Source organism: Rhipicephalus microplus, chromosome 8, assembly GCF_043290135.1.
Source record: "Rhipicephalus microplus isolate Deutch F79 chromosome 8, USDA_Rmic, whole genome shotgun sequence".
NCBI lineage: Eukaryota > Metazoa > Arthropoda > Arachnida > Ixodida > Ixodidae > Rhipicephalus > Rhipicephalus microplus.
Genome location: NC_134707.1, coordinates 10,966,384 through 10,991,772, shown reverse-complemented (window position 1 = coordinate 10,991,772; position 25,389 = coordinate 10,966,384). Strand labels below are relative to the sequence as shown.

The following is a 25,389-nucleotide window of genomic DNA, read 5'->3' as shown; positions in this document are numbered from 1 at the left end:
AGTTGGGCAAACTTGTGTGCAGCAACAAAAACAACACTCAAAGCACAACGATATTTCATCCCCGAGTCAAATGCATTGGTTATTTACTAAGTTACATCTGATTCTTATTACACAATCTCATTACGGACAACACTATTCTGCTGCGGAACTAAGAGTAACGATAATGTTGCAATAGATGTACACTTGTCAATATTCCCCATCCCAAGTTTACCAAATGGACAAATGCGCGAGTAGTAGCAGGAATCTCCATGAAAGAGAAAACGAAGCGTGGGCAGCGTTATAAATGAAACATTACGTTTCTTGCTACAACTGTAAAGTACAGTACAATATCGAAGATGGAATCATGGTTCGTAAATATTTCGCTACAATAATAAATTTTCAAAACATTTCGAACAGATTTTTATCACGTACCTACAGCATGTATTACGACTTGAGTAGAGCAAACACTTTCAGGACCCATTGTGGGGGTTGTAGATACAGTCAACTGCCGATTTTTCGGACACCCGAACTTTCGGACATGCCCAATAATTCGGACATCTTCGCGGCACCGCCACGAGCCCCATAGAATGAAGGTATAAGGAAGTCTGAAATTTTGGACGCTCGAACCCCCCGGAGTCCAATTTTTTGGACTTTTTGATGCGACAGAAGGTCGGAAACTACCACTAACCTCCAGTGGAAACCACCACAACTGCGTCGCAGGCGATTACGATCGCATAATTAAGCGCGCCGGTCTACTGTGTCGGCATCTGTTGCTTGGACTCATTGATTGTTAGCGGAGAAACACACACGGCCTCCGAGATTCCCAACACTGGCCGTGTTAATCGTGCAAGCATGCTTCGCTGAAAATCGAAACTATCCACCTGGAAATTTTTTTGCCGCTAATAAAGTTCTTTTTGTTTTAGCGCTTGTGCTCGTGCGTGCCGCTCTGGCTTCCCGCGCAGCGCTCTCGCGAAGCGTTTCACTACTTCGAACTAGAACTAACCGTCACACACCGATTTGGTATGGCCACGCTGGCTATCTTGAATGTTTACCAGCGCCACCTCCGGAGTACCTGAGGCACCGTCGCCTGCCGTCGTGCCGTTTTGTTTACGCAGCCCACATGGTGTTTGGCTAGCCTAGTACGTTGTTGCGCAATCGTGTGAAGTGTGCTCTGCAACACTAAGCCTAGGTGCTTTGACGCTCGTCAGCAAACTCCTTTGTTCACATCGTGAGGACTTCTGCTCTTCGTTGACAACTGCGCTGCTCGTGGTCACATCAATAACTTGAAGGCTATCTAGCTGGAATTCACGCCGCTCAACATGACTGCGATCCTCCAACCGATGGACCAAGGCGTTATTCGTAATCTGAAACTTTTGTACCGTTCACGTATACTCAACTGCATGGTGCTGTCCTCAGAAAACGGGAAAAGCTACAGCATTGACCTTCGGTGTGCTGTCGGAATGCTTGCAGACGCATGGAAGGCAGTAACGCAAGACACGCTTCGCAAGTGCTTTCGCCACGCGGGCTTCGTACTCGACACAGAGGCAGCAGACTTGCCTGAAGAAAGCGAAAGCGAGACTGATTTGTGCCCTCTCATGGACGATATTATCAACGACCTCCGCTCTGCTGGTGCTTCCATGCCCACGGAAATAACTTTTGAGCGGTTCGTCGACGCTGACAACAAGCTCGACTTCTGCGCAGAGCTAATTGAGGACAAAATAGTCAGTCAGCTTACGGCGGATTCAGACGACTCCGATGTTGAAAAAGAGGAACCAACGCCTGCGCCACCTACGACCGCCGTTGATGACGCTGACATCGGTATACAGTGATGACATGACCCTTGCTCAGATCGAGGCGAATGTGATCGCATGCAAGCGGAACGCCGTTCAACAAGGATCAACAAGTTCTTCAAGCCACTGCAGCTCTAACACCGGCTGCCCTGACGGCACCCACTGTCGGCTGCATGCATTTCTTTAACGGCTCTTTTCAGAGCCACCCCACTGATGCTTTGGCAGAGTTCCGGAAGTCTGGTACTTCGACCTTGACCCTATTGATCTGAGAAATATCAATGAAATCGTGCGTTTTTTGCTTGCATTGAGAAATATTAGCAAAATGGTGCATTTTTTTTGCTTGTATTGAAAATTATCAGTTAAATACTGCGTTTTTTTTTTTTGGGGGCCTACATTCAATTTTTTGGACTGCCCGAATTTTCGGGCAGTTTTTCGCTCCCTAGAGGGTTCGAAAAATCGGCAGTTGAACGGAACACATGTCATGTGCAAGTGAGATAGCGTCGCATTTTCAGGCAGTCGCCTTACACAAGTGCCAAAGACATCTATGGGCCATATAGGTCTGGTTATATCAATTGTAGTTAAGGAGCATGCCAGAAACATCGCTCGTAGATGCCAGTGAAATAATCATGTGAAAAAAAAAAAATGCTTTGCCACAAGTGCTCGCAGTAGCCCGTAGGCAATACTTCTTCATCGTAGATTAAACCTTGCAGCACTGCATTTCTGCTTACCTGCAACTGAGGCGGGTCTCCCTTCTCACACTTGGTAAGCAAAAATTCCCAAAGAGAGACAGACTCTGCAAGACGCGGCAGGACCACTTCCATCAGCTCCTCCTCTCGACAAGCTTTGGTCACCTGCAGCCAATACCCGTTTAAAAGTCAAACCACAACCGCAAGACCAGTCATGTGGGTACTCTGTCACATGCTTCATGGTCGAGCAGCATTTAAATCTGGAGCATTTCTCAGTCGCATGATGTCGCCCTTCGACTTCGGCGCTGTCCACACCCCCCCTGCGCATGATCGCGTCTCGTGCCGCATGCATTTTCACAAAGGGGTTAGGTTTCCGGCACACTTGCAAGGCGCGTTTGACTAAATAAAGTAACATTGGAACACGCCCACTGGCCCGGTGACAGCACCGCACATCTACCATCTGTGCCTTGCTATGGCAACCAGCATGGTCCCCAGAAAAACCAACGTTCGCAGCATGTTGAGTTTCTAAGTGTAAACCGCAGTAACAGCGGCATACACCTCCAGCTTTAGTTCCTAACATGCTGTCACAGCGTCTGCTAACCCGCGAAGTGTTGCTGGCTACGGCAACGCATTGTTGTCTAGAAGTTGCGTTGACCCGCCGATAGATATCCGCCGAGGTCAGTGGACCGATGGGCGCACGGCGTTGTTACTTCATCAGAGCAATAGCATTTCGCGAGGTCCTGGCCTAACAGTGGTTTAGGGTCTGCACGCCTGAATTCCTGGATCGATTGACGACACAAACTACAGGTGGCCAACGTGGCCTTCATTTCTCGCTCATTATCGCAACTGAAAAAAGTTTGTGAAGCTGGTCGGGCGTTTTGACGCCGCGCGGCACAATTTCGGCAAATTTGGTGATCTTGGCACAGCTCGGTGCGAAAATTGGGGAATTGTATCAATTTGGCTCAATTCGCACAGCTGTCGCACTATTCTGACATTCAGTGTCCGAGACGAGTCACACTCACCTCTTTGAGCCGAGCTTTCCGGCGCATTGAGGCCAGGTCGGCATAGCGACCCCGTTGCGGTGCCGCCATGTACATGGCTGGGTTGTTGCTGCCGCTCGTCGGAGGAGTGTCGGTCGTACTGGTGCTCTCGCCTGCTGCAGTTCGCCGGGGGAAAAAGGCATCGAGGTGTTAGTGACCACTACTGGAAAAACACGCCGCTCGCTGGGCTAGCTAGCTGGCAAGCCATCGAAAGTAGTACTAGTACAGTGCAATGCCTGCTGTTGCTCTAGTTTGATTGATAGTTATAAAGTATTCTTCTTAACAAAGTATTCACAACCATCACATTATACATCTAGCTGTATCACGTCACGAAAACTTCGTTGTGCGAAGCTCCGTGCTACGAATTCCTTTCTACTTTGTTTTTTTGTTTCTATGAGTGCACAAGTGATGCACATTTTTCACACGACTTACGTGCCGCTCTTTTTGCAAAAATGAGTATTTTTTTTTTTCATTACTGTCTAAAGTATTGTTTTCTTAGTATTACTCTGTTAGTTGATAGTTTGTGGCCTATTTTTACTTTTCCTGAGTATTTTCTTTATATTATTGTGCTGTTAGTTAGTAGTTGGTGTCATTCGTAGTATTATTTTGCCATGTAATTCAATTTGTTTCACCGTCTTGCAAGTACGCTACTGTTGTACTTTTCCGACTCATGTATTGCATTCTTTTCCGTTTCTTTTTGTGATGCTCCCCGAGGAGCCTGTAAGATACTTGTAAATAAATAAATAAATATGTTGTTAACATCCCAAAACGACCATATGATCATGAGAGACGCCGTAGTGGAGGACTCCGGAAATTTCGACAGCCTGGGGTTCTTTAAAGCGCACCCAAATCTGAGCACACGGGCCTACAACATTTCTGCCTCTATTGGAAATGCATCCCCCACAGCCGAGTACCTTGGCCACTAGACCACTGCGGCGGGGCGTTGCTCTAGTTTGTACAGCGTCATCACCAGCCCCATCACCATCGTCATCGCCTAGTGCTTGGTTTTCGCGTCAGGCTTTGCTCTGTTGCCACTGTTTTTGTTGGGCAGCTTTACCTCTCCGCCTTTTGGACAGCTGTCACCTAGCTTTTTGGTTGGTGGTTCAAATAAACGTGCACTGCTTACGTAATATTTGGTGTTCGTTTTTTCTCGCTTATTAGAGCATAATGCGGTCGCACAGATAGGCAATTCACGTGTTTGCATTTAGGATTTTCGCGCGAACTTTCAACATTTCACTACAATAACTGTTCGAAATAACAGATGATTTTCAACGGTTCCTTGAGATTCGATGTATCAAGATTTCACTGTACAAGCGATACCAAGTTTTAAAGGAAATACTTGCACCCTTCACATGATAAGGAATATATGGGCAAAATTTCATTCAGATCAGGCTGTCAAAAGTACCAGGAACGTGATTTCCAAACTGAAGAAGTTGCCCAAAAATAGGTCTTGAGAAAAATGAAATTTGAAAGTATAGGTGAGAGCTCATCCATACGGAAAAGATATGTTGTTTAATATGATTTCTGCCATCATGAGAGCATTGCAATCACGGTTACTTTGAGCATGTGGCTTCAGTGAACTCCTCAGGTGAAATGCAATGGTAAGCAGCCAGGTGACCATTCCCAGGCAACTTTGGACAATGAGCACTTATTAGTTCTTTAATAGCCACATTGTGCTCTTTAACACTTTCCTGTCCGCAGGAAAATAAGCAGTTTTTGGGTGGTCTAGTAAACAAATTTCTTCCCTGCTACACCAAATGCTTTATATTATAATGTATAGATCCAATTTGTAGCACAAGGATTGTGCTTTCTAATGATATTATTTTCAAACAAATATTTCTGAAAATTTTTTATACAAAATATTTAATGAAAATATCTGCAAGAAAAACGAGAAAACTCCGTAAAACCATGGATGCTGCTTTGCACCAATGCAACCTAAAAAAATTTCCAAATATACATTTTAAAGAAGAATGGTATATGCAACATTACTGCAAATACGAACTTTCTATCTGTACAAGTTAATTTTATACAAAAGAAAATGTTAGCCATAGTGGCTCTTATGAAGTGCCGCACGGCACTGCGGAGCGCAATGCCGAGGTCAACACCCGGCTGTCTTCTCGCGCAGAACTCCACTCTCTGTGCCGCCGCCAACAGTTGATCCCATTCGAACGACGTTTACACCCTGCAGATAAGAACTACGACCTTTAGAACACGCTGGATGTCTTTAGATCTGATCGCCGCCGCAATGAAACGGTTCGGAGTAGAAAACCGAACCGACGGATACCTGTCGTCGTTCCGGGGCTGTTTGACGCACTTTCACCGTCCGTGCTAAACTCTGATGAATCAGTCATTTCCCGAGTCATCGCTGCTACCACCATCACAAAATTCTGATGCAGACTCATCAGAATCCGTTGAAATTCACCGTTTTCGAGAGGCAGCCACGTGCGATGTCGACGTCGTGTTAGAAACTACGAGCGCTCGTCTAGCGTGACGTCTAAAAGGCGCTTTAAAAATCCCCCCCCCCCCCCGGATGAAAAAAGAAAACACAAATGCGAAACTACAGAGTTTTACTTTTATGCACTGGATGGCGCTAGTTGCCCCAGAGCGCTCTGAATGCGAGAAAATGTTTATTGAAGCCATCAGCAGCATACTGTTGATGAGGATAGGCGTGGACAGGAAAGTGTTAACAGCCACTTTAACCTACTTTAAGTTCAATTACAACCTTCCGTTTTTTTTTCTTTTTGTCATAAAATTAGAGAAAGTAAACTTTTGAAAGCAAATGAAAACGAAAAATATGTGATTTCGGAAAAAAACTTTTGTTTTTCAACTCGCATCTCCCCTTACGTAGTATACATGCTGATTTCACGACCTTAAGGGGGCACACTGGTCTTAAAAACTTTTTTTTTGCTTTCCAACCAATTTTAATGAAACTCCATGGGCTTGTTCAGTTTTTTTAGCTGATTTCAAATATCTAATTAGTTTTGATGTAAGCTAATTAATCATCTTTCGTGATTGTTCTTGAGAACAATAGAAAAAAAAAACTAGTCAACAAAAAATTACCAGCATGGCATGAATAGATGCTAGAAGTTGTGGACAATGAAATGACAGAAGCAGTTTTTTTGTCTGGCAATCACACATGCAAGCTTACATCAATTCTAATTTCTCGGTTTAAAGTATGCCTGCTAACCAGTTAGTTAAACAATTATTTAAACGTGAAATGCAAAATCTGTTTCCCTTACTTCAAGGTTTAAACATTCAGCTTGACAATGCAAAAGAAATTATCTTTCTAGCTGCACCGCATGCCGAGATGTACCTCTCAAGAATTTCCTAAACGTCAAAAATATGCATTTTGAGAAAATGGCAAAAAACACAACGGTGCCATGTTTAATGTAAACGGTAAAACATTCTGTACATTTTTGGAGCAAAATGACTAGTAGGCCCCAGAAGCATAGTCCCCTTGACTGCTGGCATCCAGGTGCCGCTTCTTGAGCGTCCACTGCACATTTTCTGCAGACGCACGCCTGAGGGTAGAGTCCCTGGTTCGGCGGCGGTCTTTTTCAGCCATGCGTTTGCTACTCAGTAGGCCGGGGTTCAAGCACAGCTCTTTGAGGATCTTGGATTATGTTACTTGACTTCCGGCATTAAACCTCATCACTGCCTCGGCGACCGCAGCTTCTACACTGTGCAGTGATGCATGGCGCTCCTTCGGGGCCAGCGACCAAATCACAGAGTGGAGACTTTCATTACTGTTCCGAGTCTTGCCTCGCTGGCAGCGCTCCAGCAGCTTCTTGCCCGCCAAGCGTTCGTACACTGGAAGCAAGGCCTCAGAGACATGCGGCGGCAGGTTGTAGCGGTGTTAGGGGGCCGGCTCACCCCTGGCCTTGGCAGCGTTCTGGCGGCACCACGAGTCAGGACCTGTAGGGCACAGGCTGTGGTTGGACACGGCATCGTTGGACGTCACATGGTGGTATGTGGCCATCACAGCATTGTGCATGGCTGGCACGTCCCCTTTGTGAGATTTGATGGCCCAGCCATAGTAAGAGGTCAATTTGTTAACCAGGTCACCAGTCAGCCGCCCCCTACCACTGAGGCTCTCAGAGCCAGCTGGCCTCTGCTTGGGGAGATTGCGCAATTGCGTGCCCATCCTCTTCTGGACGTGGTTCACACATTCCTCTTTGGTTACCTTTATAAAACCATACACATCTGCTTCCTTCAAAGCAGGGTAGGTGCGGCAGTCGCCATCAGAAAGAACTGTAGTGTATCTCAGCTTATGACGCTCCCACGACCTCTGAAACAGAATGAGGGCAGCTTCCACTTCCATCTCCCCAGCTTTTTTTGTGCTGTTTTTCTGGCATTGGTGGTTCGCTTTCCACTCGTCGTAGGACGGGTCACTTTCTTTAGGCGCCCGCTCGCAGCCGGCACAAAAATTGCAGAGCACGACATAATCGAGCACAAGCCCCGTAAACAACTCGATAACTGTGCCGACTCCGATGTGCGACGAGTGTCCCCTCGTTATCCAGGAACCGTCGTACGACACAGCGATGTTGCCCGGGTTGCCGAGGTCCAGTTCCGCGTACAGTTCTTGAACCGATCGCGCGCACTCCGCGGTCAGCTTTTCCGACGCACGAACAGCTGCGGGCGTCCGTTTCGTCTTCACGTAGCTCTGCCACGTTTTGTTGTGCAGGCCACGCGAAGAAATGTTCATCAATGAAAAAACGTCGTTGAATGCCGTTTGCTGATTGCCAGTAGACTGCATAGCGCGCGCGCCCAAAACATTGATGGCAAACGGCTTTGCCTTGCTCTCGCCGTCAACGTGCGGCGAGCTCCATGCCACCGACACATCGCCGCAGGTCGCGCACGTAAGCACTAGCTTTACGGCAAGGCCGTACTCCCTGTCCTCTTTGCCGATGTTTACATCACCGGAGCACAATTTGCACTTCACTGCACGCATCAGTTCGTTCACCTGGTCCAAACTCACGATCAAAAACCGTGTTTCGTCCAGCGGCATGGCTGCGGCATCGTCGATATCGGCTAACAGGCCGCACTTGCGTTGTGTTGCTCCAGTTGAAGCGAGCTCTTGCAGCTTGTTTTCGGCGTTGCGACGCACTTCTGCCACTTCTAACGGGTGCAGCACTGCTGTGTCAAGACGAACGCGGCCGCTGCCGGATGCGTTATCTTGAGCGGGCGGCGGCGGAGGTGCTAGGCCTATGTTATCAGGGGCCTTGCCGCTGGCCACGGAAGGTGAGTCGCTTGCTCGTTCAGCGCTCCTCGCTGACGCGGAACGGCCTTTGAAGTTCTCGAGGAGCGACTTCTTTCTTTTTTTGCCGTACTGATTCCTTGTGTGGAATTTCCTTCCGGCTTTCCACATCGCGCGCAATCCTTGGCTAATCCGTCGTTCTCAGTCCAAGCAATATGGCGCCTGACTGCGCCGCCGACGGCGCGAAGCAGACGACACACACCGCTTGCGGCCAATCGCGTTGCGCTGTTTAGTCACGTGGGCTTGCCGGCGAATAGGAACGCGTATTTTTGCTTTTTTTGGCGCGTGTTTTCTACTCTACCAATGAGCGGACAGGAGCCAGAGTGGCAGGAAATTGAAGACCGAAGACCGCGCTTTCAAATGAGAGCTAGATCACTGCGATACTGCCCGTGGCGCAGGCGCAGCGGCGGGGAGCTATTGAAATATTGCCATTTTGGCGTCAGAATCTCGCCAAATCGGGCCCGTACGGCTTTTATAAGTAGCTGTTACTGTTCAAGTACCAACTTTTCGGAGGAAAAACTGAGCAAACTAATAGAAAAATACCTGTAGATTTCAAAAATTACATCTGAAAAAATGCGTTTTTGGGCAATTTTTCGGCCCCAAAGACCCGTGTGCCCCCTTAAGTTAGGGTGAGACTTCCTTTGGCCAAAAAAATTCAACATTGAGATTATGCAGTCCCTTAATAGAGGATCTAAAATCAACAGTTGGACGGAAATGTGTCTGGTCAGGAACAGACATAAAGACAAAACAACACACTGATTCTGATTGAAAGCAAATAAAAGCATGTTTCGGCCTCTGTATGGGAGCCTAGTCACAAGTAAAAAAAGAAAAAGACTTTGCCACTGGTCAACAAGGCTCGCGTACGGGGGGTTGAAACATCGTGCTTTTATTTGCTTTTAATCTTAGTCAATGTGTTGCTAATAATGTGATAATGTGATAATGGAGGATCTGTTCATCTGTTGGAAAATACATCACACTTGGGCACTTGTGGTCTCAAAACTAATTTTTGGTCCTTTTCCTTTGACAGGTAACGTGCAAGTACCCCTACATAATTTCTGCATTTCTGCCAAAACAACGTTTTCAACGTCTGTGTATGTTTTCTTGTGAACTATCAGGCATAAGCGTACAAAAATTCTCGCATGTACTAATTTGTGGCACGTACACAACTGATACTAGCCTGGGTGCCACTGTATCTCTTTAGTATCAATAGAACCATTCATAGTGGCCATTTTAATAAATTTACAAGTGCAAAAATATGCAACAAACCTAGTTTTTCTCGTAGGCACGCAATTTTGACTCCAGCTTTGTAGAGCAATAGTAACTGCCTTTGCGCAAAATTGCAATGCTTTGCCGATCTTGAAAAAGTACAAATGTAGAAAAACTTAACAGCACACTTTCAAACCAGACGTGAGCTCCAATGCAACCTGCGCCCGCCTTTCACATACCGTGCAAATTTTATAGCCACATTTTTTACTGCTGCTGCTGTACAGCCAAATTTGAAAACTAACATTCAATGTCTCACACCACCTTGACTGAAAGGTTGAGCCTTTAGTAAGTTAGCAAGTAAGTGAGTGACAATCAGCCAAACATGAGGTGTGTAGCTACTGTGCAAAAACCAGTCTGGGCCCCAACCTGAAGGCAAATGCAATGGAAGTACAACTGCTGCATCTGTTTAAACAGATAAATGTTAAAATATGTTTAAACAGAAATTTCTCAGTTTAAACCAAGGCATTTAAGAAAAAAATAAGGGATCTCAATTTCAGGTATCAGTATGGGGGATGCCAAAAGCCAACAAACGCAGCAACAGTCTTCCAGATTATAATGGATGGAGCAATAACGAGGACTGTACAGCAGAGATGTCCGGGAAGTTGCTAGCATCCCCAAACACAGGTAACAGACCTCTACCAAGGTACGTCACAGTGTGACGCCATCGGCGCACATAGAGGTGGTGGTTGGCAAAACAGCCCCGCTGGTGGCTGAGCGTGGTACAGTAGTGCGGTGTTTGGGGCTAGTTTTCTTTTATTTTTCAACGCTTAAACTTCATGTCACAGTGGCAACATTAGCTGTAGTATGTGTATGGCTGCCATCTACGACGAGCACATTTCCACTTGTTAACCCAACAGAATTGTCCACCATATGCAGCAACGTTTCCCTTTAAAAGCTGTGACTGTAGAGAATAGCAAATCACAGACACATCTGTCGAAGGAACGCATACACGCAGCGCTGCCATGCAGAAGGATCCCACCAACCGAACTTTCTTACCAACCAGCACCTGCTCCGAAGGAGGGGATGGTGGGCGGGGCTGCGACATCATGCAGTTTGCAAACAGGGAGAGGTCTATTGACTGTAAAAGTGCAATGCTGTACACTCAAACGAGGCAAACATTAGGATGTGTTTCAAGATCATGTTCTGTTTAATGGTGGCCTCACTACGGAGTGTGTGGAGATGAGGATGGGGGCTTTGTTGACAAAAAAGAAAAAAAAAAAGATTGTTCCCAGTTTTAGTCTCAACTTTTCACACTGCTAGTACTTGCAATGGTTTACAAGCACTAAAAATTAAAAAAAAAAAAGCGCATGCTCAGAACGACCCCTCATTTTTCCTGCTATGCTAGGTGCTACTAACATCAACCATGGTTTGCGCAAAGAGCGGTAAAGAGAAGAAAATTATTTAGATCACATATTCTGCGTGATATGGAAAGCATTCTTGGACACTTACACGAAATGTGTAGTTTTTCATAATGTGAGGAGACGGCATTGAAGGTTTTCAATATTACTATATGTTGTGAGAATTGAGGCTAGCCCGCTGCCTTTGCACGGGCTTTGCTGCCTCTTCTACCATTTTCATGTCTCGACATGACTCCCCTCCTCCGCTGTCTGCTGCGCTGGGAGAGCGAAGTGACGCTTAGCCCCTCTCACCCGGTAGCGAATGTCGACTGCGGCGCTGCGCGCGGGGTCTCTCGGGACGTTTTGCGCACGCGCATCGGAAGTGAGTCAGATTTCTCCGAGACAGCTTGCGGTGAGGACGCATTCCCTTTTCCGTTCGTCGACTCCCGTTGTTTGGGGCTCGTCGGACTTCGCGGACGGCGCCCCGCGCCCGAGGCGAACGCTCACCTTTTGTTACCCTTTGCGTACGCTCGGCCGAAGAGTGGTACGGTGTCCTAGTGCGTGGCCAAGCTACGCCGACTTGTATCTCTCCGAAGCCAACGCAAGCACCTTTGCCCTCGCTCGAGCAACAAGGCCTTGGAACCGGTGTCTCCGTGAATCACTTTTACCGCGTCGACGTGCTCGCGGCACCCCTGTGTAGTGTTTCTTGCCGTGGCGTGGATTAGCCCATTTGCTTTCCCTCTGCACCTTTGCAACGGGCTGTACTACGTTTTGGTGTTGCCGGAGGCAATTAAGTGTTGCGACCTTGAGCAGTACTGTGTTCTCGCCATGGCGACGGTTAACGCGTGCCCTACGGCTCGCTAAGACCGGACCCACGCTAGTGGCCATACTCCTTCAAGATACGCGCACACTACAACGTTCTATTACGAGTCTTCCAGTTATGATGGGATGAACCAGAGAGCTGCCTCCCATTTGTCTGTTGTTTGCTTGCACCGCCGTTTGTGCTGTTTGCCATCCTTGACATGCCAGACATCTCTTTATCACACCCAAGGATATGCAGAACAAGCGTCGGTCTGGAATAGGTCTGAAGTAATACTGTTCTACCTTGGGCGACCATCTCGTCAACATCCGAGGGGTTTCCGTGGTCTGGGTAGAGCCTGAGGTGCCGGCACAGGCCGCCCCGACCGATGTAGGACTTGGAGCAGGTCGGACACTTGAAGTTTCGCGGCCTCCCACCATAACCTGGAACAGCAAAGAATGGCGCTACACTTAAACTTTGATATAACGAAACCCAGTATAAAAAATTATTGGCTATAACGAAGTAAGTGAGGAATGGCTCTGTCATAGGTTGCAGTGTTACAAATATATGATTAAAACAAACTTTTGGATATAACGAAGTACTTTCGTGGCAGGTGTGACTTTGTTATAATGAGGTTTGCATGCATAAACTATGCCCAAATTATAGTCTGACACAACATTAGAACACAGCAGAACCTCCTCCTAAAAGGCCAACACGAGCCTGCACCAACTAGTGCAAACTATAAATTGACATCCATGAGCCAGAGACTCGACGATCCTGACACCCTAGTGGTACTCTTTTTCCCGCCAGAGCGGCAACGGGTGATTGATTGGCAACAGCACATCATTTGTGCTGTTGCCAAGTGGTACGAAAATGGGAGTGGTTGTTCACAGAGTTTTGTTTTCGTAAAATGGGAGTGGTTGTTCACAGAGTTTTGTTTTCCTATTGTGCGGACAGATATTGCTTACGAGTTATGAAGTGTTCCACGGCTTCTGTACGAGTGTGCGCACAATTTTCTAACGTTACTGCTTTCTGCAATCAACGATGAACCAGCTATACAATATTTTTTGTTGCTGCACAACCTTGCTTCATGAGAATCGTGGAATCTTTCTTGAGGGGGCACTCTGGTCTTAGGGACCAAAAAGTGACAAAAAGATCAATTCGAAAAATTTACATATCTGGCTTCTGCAAGTATTTTTCTGTCTCTCGGCAAATTTTCACACACCAGGAAGTGGTAATTTTTTTTGTAATGTCATTCTAACTGTCCAGATTTTTGGTGCTGTTAACATGCAGGACCTGCAAAAAAATGGGGAACCGGCATCGAGGCTTCTTCATGATTTGCCGGCACATGTGTATGAAGCTCTACAACCAATTTATGAGCACCTTTACGAGGATTGCAAGACCTGTGCACCATGATTGTTGCTTTTTGAAGAAACTGTGTGTTCTCAGTTTTTTTTTTTCATTTTTCTAAAAAAAAAGTAAATTTACGACTGTATAATTTTTAAGGCTCAATATCTCTGCAACTAGGGCAGGTACAATTATAATTATTTTTGCAATGGAAACCTGTACGTATGTAGAATGCAAGTATGGGAGCATAATTTAGAGCAAAAGCCTTTTCAATTATACTCATAAAAATTGTAACACAATGTTAACTGCTTTTGAAAAATGAATAGCTCATTTTACTGTAAAATAACCAAGAAAAGCCTAAAAGCAAAAAAACCCTTGCATGGTTTCAATCTATAGTTATTAGTCTATGTTGGCATATCTTAAATATCACTTTTAATTAACGCTTTTGTGTCTATGGCAGCCTTAAACAATAGTGAATGAACTTAAGCTATCTCAGGAACAAGATGAGTTACAGGAAAACAAATTATATATTTGAAATGAGCAGAAAAAACTGCATATTCCTGAGCAGTTTGATCAAGATCACTGAAGAAATAAACAAAAAAAATGTCTAAACAAAAACATTTCTACGACCAGTCTGCCTACTTAAGTATCTGTATATGCTTCCATTCAATCACCACCTCCTTTTCACTACAACCCACCTCATAATGATGATGATGATCATCATCATAGTTATTTGGGTCCAGAGAAGATGCAAGGGAGACCATGCACCCCCCGGCTAGTGCCTCTCAGGGACCAAAATTTTTACAAATTTGCCACAAAACAGCAGCTACAATAATATCTGCCCCTAACGTGCCTGCGAGAAGCACCAATTATAATGTCTGCAGACCATGCAATTGGTAGCCAAAGGCCACTGGCAAGTTTTTAAATGCGAATGCATTTCTTAGTTGGGTTATGTCAGGCATGCGACGTTATCCACCCGGCAGGTGTTAGCCCTCCGCTCTCACTCCCTCTCCCATAGCAAAAGCTGCGGGTGCACGCGCTTATCCTCGCCCTTAGAAACCGGAGCACGTGGTGCAAGAGAGTGTCGGAGAGGGTAGGCGCAGTTAGTTCTTCGTCGCCCCTCTTGCTGTTCGCTCTCTTTCCTCCCAGCGCCCAACTTTCCTATCCGCTCGCGCCTCATTATGGACCGTTCACTGGCTGGGCACCTCTCAAGAATATCTGGGAATGTGTGCTCGAGACGTCGCTGTGAAACGGCAACGCCGAGCAGAGAACACTGTTTGTTTTGTTCAGTTCATACTATTTTTCAACCGTGCACGCTAGCTAGTAGAGCTGGAAACGCATACCACGTTTCTTGCGACAGAAAAACGACGCGTGCAGCGAACGGCGCTATTGGCTGCACGGTGTAAGAAAAAAAAAAAGAAAACATTCTTCTAACGCTGAGTTCTCACTTGCAAAACATCGTTACGGACACTACGCAATGCATTCACATTTCCTTACGATTCCCTTCGGAGAAGTGGGGGCACTTTTTTTTTAAAAACGGACACGAGATGCAGACATTAAGTCGAAAGAAATTAAAATTGCATTCCAAAAACCTTGCAGCACCCAATTTGTGCCAAGAAAATGTTCATTTAACAGATAATAAAGTTTAAGAACTTCATAGAGACTCAGCAAAATCGAAATTGCCACTATGTTTCGAGCACACTGGTTTTCGATCGCCGAAGCCAGACGCGCTGCCCGTTACGCTATGAATGAAAACAGGTTTCTTGGCGCAAACACATTGTAAAATCTTTCCAATCTTGACAGGTATGGTGCTGCCATCTAGGAGCGGCACAGCACTTTGCTGCGATACGTTATGCTACACCAGCAAGGCCCTCGTGTAGCTTACAAAGACGCACGCTTGCAGGTAGCACAACATGTTTACATGTTCGTGGCGCACACTACAATATATGCTTCTCTCGTATGTGAAGCATTGTGTGTCGTAAGGTACTGAGCTTATGCTAAAGCCACTGTAGAACCAGACCAAAAATGATCAGCAATATGTCATGGTGGACGTGAACGTACGTTCATCCACGTCAAAAGTTGTCATGTCAGCCTTATGGCAATACACACTGCGAATCGTATTTCTACACACCCAACAGAGCTACTCACTACGGCGTTCTAATGACTGTGGTGCTGAACTGCCGATCTGACGGTGGCAGCCACACTTTCAATGGAGGCAAAATGTAAGAGGCTTGTCTGCTTTGATATAAGCACACATTAACCCTTTAACTGCTCATCTTTTTTTTTTTTTTCCAGTCAAAAAGCGCCTATTGTTTTATATGGATGATTACAAATTTGATTGTACTAAAAGTAGCTAGTCAATGCTGAAGAAATATTTTCACCACATACTTAGCCAAATAAATGGAATAAAGTTTATTAACAATACATAGGAAACCAGCTACTTACGGCCAATAATATCTAAAAACCTCATAAACCAAACAGTTACAGACTTCACATCTTTCTTCACTTGTGTAGGCTAAGCACCCTTGGGGCATCTCACTCAGAAAATTTCGAGGCTGCGTGGAAAATTTCAATACACGGAATAACGCAAAGCAGCTTCACTGGACTTCACTCGAAATGCTCGTGTCCGAGCTGTCTTTATCATCACCGGAGCAGCTACTTGTCTCACCGTCATCGCAGTCGTCACTTCCGGGCACACGATAAATATCTGTACTCGAATCGCCGTCCCTCGGAGAAGGTGGCGAAAACGCATAGCATTTTTTTTCCTGTTCACGAGCCAGCTATGCCTGGATCGCCGCCCACCACCCGCCATCTCTCCATACAAGAACTGAGATTCTGCCGCAAGAGAAAACTGAATTCCCGAGCAAATGCTGCCATCGAGTGGATGATATGCAATGTAAGTCGTAAATGCACACTTCTCCGCTTGAACACTAGATAGGAGTAGCTATTGAGCCAAAATGAGTTCTGCTTGTCCAAAGTAGATGGGTGACAGTTTGGGCAGGACGAGCTCTGCTTGTCTAAAGCAGTCAAGGGGTTAAAAAACCCCTAGTAGTGCAAACTTCCACAGCCCTCACTGCATTGTCTCTCATTGTCATGTGGTGGTTTTGGGATGTGAACTTCAACAGTTACACTATGTGCCCAACAGAGCTGCAGCTAATACTATGACATGCAACTTGAAGTAGCAGGTCATAGAACGCCAGGCCAGGCAAATAGCCAGGCTAACATCATTTCATAAAGGCTTTTCTCTCTCTCTACACTATTACGACAATTTCCTATGGAAGAGAGATCAACTTATCAGTCCTAACTACTTTGCTGCTTTAAGTGCCCCAAGCTAGTTAAAAATGATGAGCCACACGACACCTGACCCAGAACAATGTTACCAAGCAGCACTACTAACACTATGACCACCATATGTGCTAACCTGTATTTAATAGTAGTTGCCATGGGGACAGTCTTAATGACTCACCGGTGGAACGCCGATTGCGATCCTCGTCGTCGCTGACCTGGTAATCAGAGTAGCCACCGTCTGAGTCGTCGTACGGCTCATCGTCGAAATCCAGATGGTGGATGCGCTTGTAGTCCTTGACCATGTACGAGGGCGGCTTGGAGATGCGGCCCGAACGTGTACGTGGCCGATGCTTCTTCTTCTCTTCCTTCTCCTCGCGTGAGAGCTCAGGCCCTTCGCTACGCGGGTCGTCTTCCTCCACGACCCGCCTGGCGAGACCCCGGCCACGCGGCCGACCCCTACCTCGACCCGAGTACGAACCCCGACCCCGCGTGGTCGTGGGCCGCGAGGTCGTCTGCTTGCCCAGCTCCGACGGGTAGATGACCCGGTAGATGATGCGAGTGTTGGTCTGCGGGTTGAACACCACCGCGGAGCCGCCATTCTGGATGGCCCGATTAACCTGCAGGAAACAATAAGGCACAATTTAGGATGTGCGGCGATTTCAGCGAGCTTCATAGTCTTCATTTATAGTCACAATGGCTTCGAGTGCTCCAAGCGCCAAGGTGTTTGTTCCCCAAGTATCCACAACCCACCAAAAGCAAGTTTCTGAAAATATGTTTATAGCATTCAATTTCAACCTTTTTAATTTCAGCTATTTCAATGAAAATTTTCAACCATTCAATGCATGTTGTTTCCCCTCTACTAGTTTAGAAGTATTTCAGCACCCTGTAGACTAAGCCATATGAAAGGGATGAAATAATGAACACACAGGAGCACTAACTTTTAAGGTTCCTGGCCTCACCACTAATGAATAGAAAGCTACGTAATTGACTGGCAGCTTCACAAATAGCTATAATCTAGAGTTCTTTATTACTAATAAGTAACATGACTCAGCTATGACCTCGCCAAAATTTCATCTAAGGCAAACCATGTGATTAGTACTACTGTGACAAAAAACTCATTTCATGCTATTAAACCATCCACGTTACACAACTAGCGACGAACACCGAATTGCTCAATCGTATCACTTCATGCAGTCAATCTGCCGCTTTGGTGATAGTTTTCCTGCTGTTACAACCACACACCATAACAGGCAACCGGTAATGTTCAATATCAGCTAAACTGAACGACAACTACAGCGATTGTCCGCTTGTGCTATTTGTATTTTTGTCTCCTTGACCGATCTCTCAAAGCTCATCACCCCCCCCCCCCCCAGTACTGCCACTCGTGAATAGAAGGGGAGGAGATAACAAAAGAACAAACAGCTCCGTGTAATTTCCTGCACTGAAACTCTCTAATGAGACAAAATTTAAGAGCTGCCACCATTTCGATAAACCCAGTACAGAGAACCTGTCCACGATGTCACATAAAAACTATGTTAAGTTGCGCTATTTCAGACGGCGGCATACCTTTTATATTCTGTTTTGCAACATTTACGTGTTACCTGAGAGCATTAAAGGCTTGGGATTGAAAGGCTGTGGTTGAACCTGCTGGCGTTTTTTTTTTTTTTTACACTCTTTTTCCTTGTTCACAAAATCATGGTTTACGATATGAGCCACTCGAAGCCTGCCTCTGGACAGTGGGCACCAAGCAGAGCCAAGTTGAACAGCTCGGGTGGTTGTGTAAACATGCGCAGCATGCACTTGACTCAAGGGTCAAGAAAAATGAACCTGACTGCTAGCTCACAGATGGTTCTATTATAACGAGGTTGTATCTTTACGAACAAATGAAACAATATGATGAACATACGTAGGTAAACATGTTAAGTACCAAAACAAAAAATTATGACCTCCCGTTTCTTTGCTACAATGTGTTGCCACGCTTCCAAGTTGCTGGGGACCTGTTTGCCATTACATGGCACACTGCTCACTGCAACACGCGGCGTAATTAACTACAGGCTCCTCATTGCCAGCCAATCTCAGTTTCGGTTTGAGAGAGCTCCAAAAACAACTAGTGATTGAGTGCCATTATCCCCGCCTAGCCGGTGAAACTCTCAACCACATCGTTGCACAGAACTGGGCGACTCTCGCACGGTCCACATCAAGAAGTCCTTTCCGACAGGAAATGGAACAGCACTGTCGTCAAGCACCATACTTTCGACACATGCGCTACGACCACAAACCCACAAGCAGCTTCTGAATAGTGTGCATGAGTAAATGCGGCAGAACAACTTTCGACGCATGCCCTGCGACCACGAGCTTACAAGCAGTTGCTGAATACCAGTGTGCTTGAGTAAATGTGGCAAAACAAAAATCGAGGTTATTGTGTCATCACAACTCGTTGTATTGACTGCAGCGTGTCGGCATGAGTGAGAGAAGTGTGGGGGGTCTCCATGGGGTCACTTTTGAGAGTGTCAATACCTTCAAAATTCATGTAAGATACCTTCCAAGCTATATTTGCTGTTGATATTTTACACAGAATGTTATACTCATGTTTACTAGAATCGATTCCTAAGGCTATCTTGGCCGCGGAATTCTGTGTCAGTACCACTTATTTGTTCGCAAAGATTGTTCAGAACATTATAGCTCAACACTGAACTAAGCAGCGGAAAAACATACTTCTCAACAAAGCTGAAGTTTTCATGTAAAAGTGACACAATGTGACAAACCGTTAGTGCTACAACCGAACATAGCATTTGCCATTATGCCAGAGAATTCACCGCCAACATTTGTACACTTCAGCAGTGGTAGTCACAAAGTATCGCCCGATGGAAGAGTAATGCATGTTCTAAAACACACATTTGCTATGCCAAAATAGCCATGTGCTGCGCAGCGAACTCAGTGAAAGGCGGACTCGTAGTTGCCCGAAACAAATAAGGCATGATGTTTCGAGATGCGTCAAAGAGAGCATCAGTTGTTTTATCAAAGTTGCAGAACGAATATCAAAAGAATGGGAAAGGTGTCCCTGCATGGCAGGTAGTTGGACCAGTGCTGTGACCAAGAAATTTGATTGACGTGGCAGAGGGGGATAGAACATAGGAAAACTTCCATTATGACAACACACTCGTGCAGTGTGATGGTGACATTGAGAACAGCAGAACTAAATTTAAGAAAGCATGGATAAACCCACACAACACAGCCAACACCCCTGCTGTGTGCATCACTGTCTGTCTGTCCACATTTTCTTAAATTTTTTTTACAGCCATTCCCAAGGTGACGTACGGCCAACTGGCCCGCATGTACCACTCAAGCACGATGAGGATCTCTTGCTATTTCAGTCGCAACGAAAAAGCGCAAACAAGATCATGCTTAGCACTGGAGCGGAGTCCGAATAATCTAGTTTCTGCCATTTATGGTGCAATGAAATGGCTTGAGTAGTTTTGTAAACTTTGCCGACATCTTGCTTGAACAGCGCCAACAAGAGCGATAGCTCTGCAAACTGTAATTGACACACATGCAGTTAGCCAATGCCTGCAGCGCAAACAAAGAGTTTTTGAGGGTTATTCAACATACGGATGTGGGAAGAGCCAACAGAAAACGGTGACTATAGGTCACCGATGATGCCTAAATCAGACTGATGATTCAATTCAGTTATGAACACGCTCCTCCCTAAGTACCAGCCCTCGTTTGTGCTTAAGCTGCTAAAATGTGTGGTGTTGGTCCCAGCATTTTCTTTGGCTCTGTCCCATGGATCTGAACAAATGAGCTTTTGGTTTGTGTTTCAACGTTCCTGTGCACCTCTGGTTTGGGCTACGCTGCCTGCCACTACGAATTTCGTAACAAGCAGTGCGATCATATCAAATGAGAAGCATGTTGTGAAACATACAAAATAGAGTAACAGGACAGTGTGCACTGTTTTTTTTTAGTATCGAAGGCGGCACATTACCAGTTCAGTACGAACCATTTACTCGCACATCTCGAAGTTGATTATTCATCATCACAAGGCAAATACAGATGATTGACACGGGAAAAGTGCCCATGCATTGTGTTAGTTTTCCTGAAGTGTGCGTTGTGTTTGCCTTGAAAATGGTTTACTAGCATTAATGGATTGACTGCTTTGTAACATACACAATCTTTTTTGGAACCCTGCCATGCTGGCATTTCACAAGCTGAACGGAAAGTGTAGCTGGCAGGAGTCACGCTTTCGCAACATTCGCAAACACGTTCGCAGCCAGCATGCGCCCAAACGCAAGCAAGTACATGAAACCGTGAAAGTACAATAAAACTCGGCAATATGCCCAAAAATTCTAGTATCGCCGGTGTCGAGCACTCGAGAACAAAGGCCGTAGACACAGACACAGGAACACTTCTTTGAGCTCAGCTTGCCCGCAGAGCCACCACAAGGCGGTCTTCCCACGGAAACATGGAAGCGCGGGAAATATGCAACGCACCGAACCACCAAACGACACGAGAGCCGCGTCAAGTTCACCTGCTGTTGCTGCAGCACGTGGGCGATCTGCTGTAGCTGCTCGGACGACAGCACCTGCGTCGAGTGGTACGTGTTGCCCTGCTGAATGATCTGTATCGGGTTCTCCGACGATCCCAGGGGCGCCGTACTCTGCTTCGGCTGCGACGACGCGGGCGCGACCGGCGCCTGAATCGTGATGGGACCACCGGCATCGATGCTCTCTTCGTCGTCGTCGTCGACAGCACTGGCAGCCACCGAAGCGGCGTCGTCCTCGACGGGTGCGCGTTCGTCCGGCGCTGTCCCCATCTCGCCGTCCTGTTGCTGAACTGGCGACGGCTCTCCGGCGTCCACAGCCATCGCCTCGGCCGCTTCCTCGGCCCCGCCAGCGGAGGCGACCCCCTCGACGCCGCCACCACCGTTCTCGGGCAACAGCTCTCCGTTCTCGGCGGCGGCTTCGACGGGCGCGGCACCTTCCGCGCCTTCAACCGCGTCCGCCGCCAAGTCCTGCGCGGCTAGTACGGGAGACACGTCGCTTCCCGCCGAACTGTTGACAGTGGCCGGATCGTGGGCCCCTGCGGCCACGTCGCCGTCCACGGCGGCGACTAGAGCCGTCTTGTCGACGATCTGAGCTTCTTCGCCGGCCTCCTGGCGCAAATTGCCGTCCGCGACGTCTCCTTCGCCACCGTGGGGCTGCAGCGCGACGCCGTCAGCTTCGGGCGCGTACGTTACCACCTGATCGTCGTACTCGCCTCCCGCCGAGGCCTCCTGGAACGCCTGCTGCAGGATGTCAGCGGTAGAGACGTCGGTCGAAGGCGCCGGGGTCGCGTCGCCGTCCAATTTGCCGTCTACGACCGAGGGGCCGTCGCCCTGCCCCCCGCTCGCGCCAACTACCATGAGGTTTTGTTGTTGTGGCTCTGCATCCGCCATATTGGCGATGCGACGGGGCGCCTTGGTGGTGACTCGTATGACACCTATATCGTTTGCAAAACTTGTCGCGCTCACCACTCGTTGCACCAATTAATGAAGCGCACTTATCTTGCGGGCTGCCGGCGCGAAGAAACGGGTTCTGGGAGTCGATGCCGAAAACCGTACGCGTTCTGCTATTTTACCGAGGTCAGTGCGATCATCCGCCATGACGCAGTTGCCGCGCCGTTCGTTCTTCACGACGAGAAAAACGACTCGAGCGCCAACTCGATGCGGCAGGGGGCGCTGCCAAGGCGAGAAGTGGTCCCGCATTGACACACTATTTTCAATTAACTGACATTATCGCATTTATAATAACACTTGATTATAAAGGTATATGCGCCGTATGTTATCATACGTGGTGGCATTACTTGTTTTGAGTATAGTCCTAGAAATTAGCTTCAAACTTAACGTGTATTCAGACACACACCGGACCCTTAGTAACGCTTGAGAAACCGAGGTATATAAGTTGGATCGCAATGATTCATTGTGCCCAGACGAGCCTCGGTGGTCCGGGGTGCGGGCTTCAAACCCGTAGCTGATTGACGTCAGAGTGGTTCGATTCCACCTTCTGGGCGTTACTTTTGTTACTCGTCGCCATTTTTTTCAACTAGAAACTTGCGGTGCTCATCGCCCGCGCTCACAGTTTTGCTGTTTCTGCTGCTGCGTTCATGCTTGCCTCTACCGGTATCTCGGGTGAAATTTTTAGAACAAGATAAAGGGCTTGCAAGAGCAATCAAACGCGAATGTCGAAATGGTCAATCCGCACAGGATGTTGCGAGCGCTCGCAAGTACGCGATTTATATCCAGTTTGAGCATTAATTTTGTTGAATAAAACCATTGCTGCCACACTTCACTGAAAGAAGAGACAGTGTTCCGTTCCCGTTCAGTGAATTGGTGGACACGCGGACTTGCAGAAAAATTTGGGCAGTTCATCGTTTAAAAAAATGCTCGATTGGTGTATAGCTGTGCTACCTAGCCGCAAGAAACGCTGTCAAATACTGAATAACACAGAATTTTTTTTTGTTTTCTCTGCTACAGGTGGTGCCGCTTCTTGATGCATAAATCTACGTGGCCTAGCACAGGCAGGACAAGACCACGTATTATGGGGTTGCCCCAACAACCCTCCATCCGAAGAGCTCCTGCAGCTATCTCCCTCACTGGAAGCCTGAGAGAGATCCTTAAAGAGTCCGAATTCGCATATACAGGCCAAGCTTGCGGACTCGTCTGCTAGTGTTGCGGCCCCTTGGGCCCCAGCCTAGCCCCCGTCAAACTTGGTTTCCCCCATTTCTCCTCCCCTTTCTGAATAACAAAGTTTATTCGTCCTCCTCCGATTGAAAATTTTTGCGTGTCACCGGGGCGGCGTCAAACATTTGTAAACCACCCAAAACATTAAAAAAAAGGGTGGGGGGGGGGGCTGATTGATTGATTGATATGTGGGGTTTAACGTCCCAAAACCACTATATGATTATGAGAGACGCCGTAGTGGAGGGCTCCGGAAATGGGGGGGGGGGGGGGGGCTGGATATCGGACTGTTATAAAACGTGCTACCGTGTTGTGCAAAGTTTTCCCGAGAGCATGATACTAGAGAGACCTAGAATTCTAGGTCACTCTATTTATGGGTGCGTAAGGCATCAAAAAGATATCTGAGATGCCAAATAAACACTCACCATAGTCGGCAAAGCCTAAAAGGGCGTCATTCCATTGCGGTTTCTTGGGGACATGAGGAACTACACATACACAACAATACACAAAGCTACATAACGACCCTCGCTCTAAGTACGGAACAATAAAATATGGAGTACCTCAGGAATCAATATTAGGACCTTTTCTATTCACTGTGTACATAAATGATATTGTAAACATTCCTTCATCTTCGAACATTATCCTGTATGCCGACGACACTAACATCATCTTTTCTGGTACCAACCTAAAAGAACTTGAGCAGAGAGCGAATAGTTGGCTTGAAGAATTAGATGGATGGTTGAGGGTAAATCAGCTGAGATTAAACGTGAAAAAAACTAATTTCATTTTATTCCGTGCTAAAAACAATGCAATACACCACAACCCAAAACTCTATTTTGGTAATTCAGAAATAACATGTAACAGTACCTGCAAGTTTCTGCGCGTACACTTCCGCAATGACTTGATCTGGTCTGATCACGTGAGTCATATGTAAAACTGAAAATGGCTTGATCCATTGGTGTTATAAGCCGTATTAACCATCTTCTTCCACATTCGGTGGCAAAGCAGCTGTACTTTTCTCTCGTTCATTCGCACCTCACATACTGCAACTTAGTTTGGGGCACATGTAATAGGACCAATGCACAAAAATTAATTACCATGCAACAAATAGCATTGCAGCTAATAACTAAAAAGCCAGATAGACCTAGACATAGCAATTTATTTTCTGTTTTTCGTGTATTGTGTTTCACTGAATGCTACAAACTTGAACTGATGGTTCTTACTTATAATCGTATATAACAAGATTTTGCTTCATTCAGCAATATGTACCTCACTCGTCACATCGAATATAACCGAAGGACGTCACTTCTTTCAGCACGATCTAGAACAAATTATGGTACCCAATCACTTGACCATCAAATAGTAGATATATGTAACAGTTTTCCATCTGTAGTAGAATTATCACAGATAAGCAGATCTGTACATTACTTCAATAAGAAAGTAAGATTACTCTTCGATCCAGGATGAAGTGCTACATGCAATGTATTTTGCCACTTTCGATGTATACTTTTGTTCACCAGGTTGTACTTCACTGCGTTTCAATTGTTAAACTACGCACATTGTTAGCTCCACTTGAATTCTGAATTACGATGGATACTATTGCACCTCTTCATTCATTAAATCTATTCACAACTTTACTCTGATAGACATACCAACATGAAATGGTCTTTATAGGTTTTCGTATACTTCTATAGCGAAATTGCTTGAAATTCCATGACTTCTCTACAGTGATGCTGATGAATTGTGCTGTACTGGATGTTTCTCGCTTTCCTCACCGCGGTCCTTGTTTTTGTTCTCGAAACTGTTTACACGAGTATATGTTTCACTCCTTTTTCTGTTTTTGTTCACGAGCCGGGATGTAGGCCTAGTCAGGAAACAGTTTCGTCTG

The 25,389-nt window shown here is 46.4% G+C and overlaps 1 protein-coding gene and 1 non-coding gene across 4 annotated transcripts in view; one reads left to right on the top strand and one right to left on the bottom strand.

Moving 5' to 3' along the window:
• Positions 1-22,406, bottom strand: part of LOC119164125 (uncharacterized) — a 47,219-nt gene extending 24,813 nt beyond the window's left edge. For 2 of the 3 annotated variants that reach the window (XM_037416232.2, XM_075871025.1), the window contains exons 1-5: positions 21,315-22,406; positions 16,968-17,406; positions 12,460-12,597; positions 3,478-3,611; positions 2,498-2,620 (exon numbers count right to left, since the gene is read on the bottom strand). In XM_037416232.2, the coding sequence (XP_037272129.2) occupies positions 2,498-2,620; positions 3,478-3,611; positions 12,460-12,597; positions 16,968-17,406; positions 21,315-22,220 (1,740 nt within the window). In that variant the 5' untranslated portion in view covers positions 22,221-22,406. The remainder of the gene's footprint in view (positions 1-2,497; positions 2,621-3,477; positions 3,612-12,459; positions 12,598-16,967; positions 17,407-21,314) is intronic. The other variant, XM_075871024.1, reaches the window with a different exon arrangement.
• Positions 22,407-22,747: 341 nt separating this feature from the next.
• On the top strand, positions 22,748-22,834 carry TRNASTOP-UCA (transfer RNA opal suppressor (anticodon UCA)). Its single transcript has one exon. It is a non-coding gene; the product is annotated as a tRNA-Sec (tRNA).
• Positions 22,835-25,389: the final 2,555 nt, after the last annotated feature.